This window comes from Cynoglossus semilaevis, chromosome 19 (genome assembly GCF_000523025.1).
Source record: "Cynoglossus semilaevis isolate Cse_v1.0 chromosome 19, Cse_v1.0, whole genome shotgun sequence".
NCBI classification, from domain to species: Eukaryota; Metazoa; Chordata; class Actinopteri; order Pleuronectiformes; family Cynoglossidae; genus Cynoglossus; species Cynoglossus semilaevis.
The window spans coordinates 300,226-303,162 of NC_024325.1; the positions used below are offsets into that span (position 1 = coordinate 300,226).

The 2,937-nt window shown below is 41.0% G+C and overlaps 1 protein-coding gene across 2 annotated transcripts in view; it reads left to right on the forward strand.

Moving 5' to 3' along the window:
- The window catches only part of gabrb4 (gamma-aminobutyric acid type A receptor subunit beta4), a 46,468-nt gene that overhangs the window by 3,220 nt on the left and 40,311 nt on the right, over positions 1-2,937 (forward strand). For both annotated transcript variants that reach the window (XM_008332160.3, XM_008332159.3), the window contains exon 2: positions 395-489. In XM_008332160.3, coding sequence (XP_008330382.1) covers positions 395-489 — 95 coding nt within the window. The remainder of the gene's footprint in view (positions 1-394; positions 490-2,937) is intronic.

Genomic DNA, 2,937 nt, shown 5'->3' on the forward strand with positions numbered 1-2,937 from the left:
CGGTATATGTCGACCCTACCCCCCCCCCCCCCCTCCCCCCCCCCCACATCTACTGTATATATTCGCTTTTCAGGCCCAGACCAACCAGGCCTCTGACATTTGATGTGAGGCTGCGCCATAACCTCGAGGTTCTTCAAATGTAAGCACACGTCAGGAGAGAGGTGTCAATAAAGGCTCTGTGTTGTCAACATATTCCCCTCATATTCACCCAGATAAACACATAGGTGGGGCTTCCAAGAACTGCTCGCAGACTTATATGTGATGAGAAACAAAGAGAATAAAGCTTGTGTCGTTGTTTTCAGTATTTACGAAACGGCAGGTGTAAGAAATGTAGCAAAACAACAAATGTCCATGTCTTACAAATGGCACTTACCCTTGTCAATTCTGCTCCCAGCTCCAACACTGGAAACACCGGAATGTCTGTGGCCAAGACCACTGTGGACAAATTGCTGAAGGGATATGACATTCGTTTAAGGCCTGATTTTGGAGGTACGTGCTGCTTTTCCATTTGCTTTTCAGGGGGGATGTGTCATTACAGGGTGTCCACTGTAGGAGTCAAGGTTCCTAAAGTATTTAGGAGTTTGAGTTGTGGTGAAATATCAGCCAATTGTTGATGTTACCCCATGATAGCCATACATCTTTTTACATTAGGGATGTCCGATATTAACATTTTACCAACTTTTATTTTTTTACTTTATATGCCGATATTGTCCAAACACTTAATTTCCGATTCCGATATCAGCCGATACGCATCCGTTTGCCCCTAATTCTGAGCTCTCAGGACCCAATGTGCGATTCCAGGAAACTGGTGATGACACGCAGTCGTTGTGTTATCGGAGTTTTATTACCCGAAAAAAAAAACGATAACGATTCTTACCGATACATAATTAGGCTGATATCGGCTGATAATATCAGCCGGCCGATATTATCGGACTTTGTCACATGTAAAGTTTCATGTAAAAGGCGAGACACTTTTACTTTATATATTTATATTATTATAATTAAATTATATATTTATTATATATTTGAAGGAACAGATAAATGTTATGATGGTTACAATTATGCCGTCTCTTGAGCAGTGTTTCGAGGGACTCTGTTTTTTGGAAATTACAGAAATAGGAAAAAAAAGTCTTTGCAGTGTTTCGAGGGACTCTGTTTTTTGAAATTACAGAAATAGGAAAAAAAAATGAAGACTAACAGTCTAAATCCAACTTCTGGTCATACCATGAGTACATACTTGGCATAATATTTATCCCCAGTATGTACTTTTGGTTCACTCCTGATGTCCCATGTTCTGCGTATACGGCGAGTCGTATTTTGCTGCAGCGTTTGAGCATTTGATTTTGGGTCACCTCATTTTTCCTGGAAGCTGACATTTCACCAAGAGACGCGAGAAGTGGTCATAAATGTTGCTTTCACCGACCCTCGTGTTGATGTACGGTAGAAAATAAATACATAAAAGATGTTTACGCAACTTAACCTTCCCGCAATCTGTGCAGAAAAAAAAATGACCTGTGTATTAGAACAATAATGGTGGGATAATGGAATTATTGGATATGAAGTGCCCTTCATTCTTCACCTGGGTTAACATGCATTAAACATTTTAATCTGATTAATCCTCTCGGGTTAATTAATGCAATTAAATCATTCGTTCAGACTGACCTAATTGTATTAAATCAAAATATTGATTAATATTTGCTGGTTGTATTAAACGTCATAATTATATCTCTGTAGGTTCATATTTGTGCGTGCGACCTGCTGTTTTCTCTGACTAGATGACAGTGTTTCAGGCGCAGATTCTGTTTTTACGTTCGGGTCAGGAACAAGCAGTTAGTCACGACTCGATGTTTCTACCGTCAGTCGTCTGCTTGTGCTGTAAAACCTCGGCTGTTGACCTACAGCTCTTGAGATCCAAAATCATCCGGCTAACACCAGCACATGTTAAACCATCATTGTAACATGTATTTACTATTAGTGTGGATGTAAAGCTTGGTCATAAATTATCTCTGATCAGATAAAAAAAAAAAAAAAGAATCTGAGTTTGACCCAAATGGCCATTACCTAAACCTTCAGTTCATCTCTTTTTGAAGTAATTAGTGATAATTGAGTCAGATTCTGTTCCGAAACAAGTTGTACGGCACTCCTTCATTTCCTGTAGCTCACATAATAGTCCTAATAGTGAATCGTTAGACATCAACATGACCTGAGTGATGCAAAGTTGTACTATGTAAGGTAACCTGGTAGTCATTAATGGTCAATTCTAGATATTTTTATACAAAATCTTTGCTTTTTCTTACAACAAAAAATGGCATTTTGAACCCCCTCCCGTTGTCCTTCACACGTTGTACACAACCAGGGTCCTCACAAAAGGTTTGCATCTTGTCCCAGAATCAGAGTATGAGGAAAAGTTGGCACAAGCCGTGCAGTTCAGGAGCACACGCACATGGCACAAGCCGTGCAGTTCAGGAGCACGCACACGCACACAAACACACACAAAGGCATATTATCAGCCACCGGGTCACTTAGACCCAAAGGACAACACGAGGGTTAAAGAATGATTTGTCCATGTCGTTCGTAATGACGCCAACAATTAAAATGCAGTAGCGTTATTTGGAGGGCAATGCTCCAGCTTTTAATGGCTGAGAGCGGGTACAGCGTGTACATCGTGTACACCTCATCAGTCCATCGCAGGGCCACATAACTGACCACCATTCACGTCCATACACATACCTCTGGTCAATTTAGAGTGTCCGATCAACCAAATACCCTAATGAGCGTGTTGGGGAGAAACCGAAGTACCAAGATAAAACCCCCTCAGGGAGCATGCAAACATGCACACTCCGTAACAGGTAGATTGACTGGGGATCGAACAAGCACCACCAATTACGTCACCGTGCCCAAATGTCAGCCATCTTAGAAGATCAATGAAATCTATGT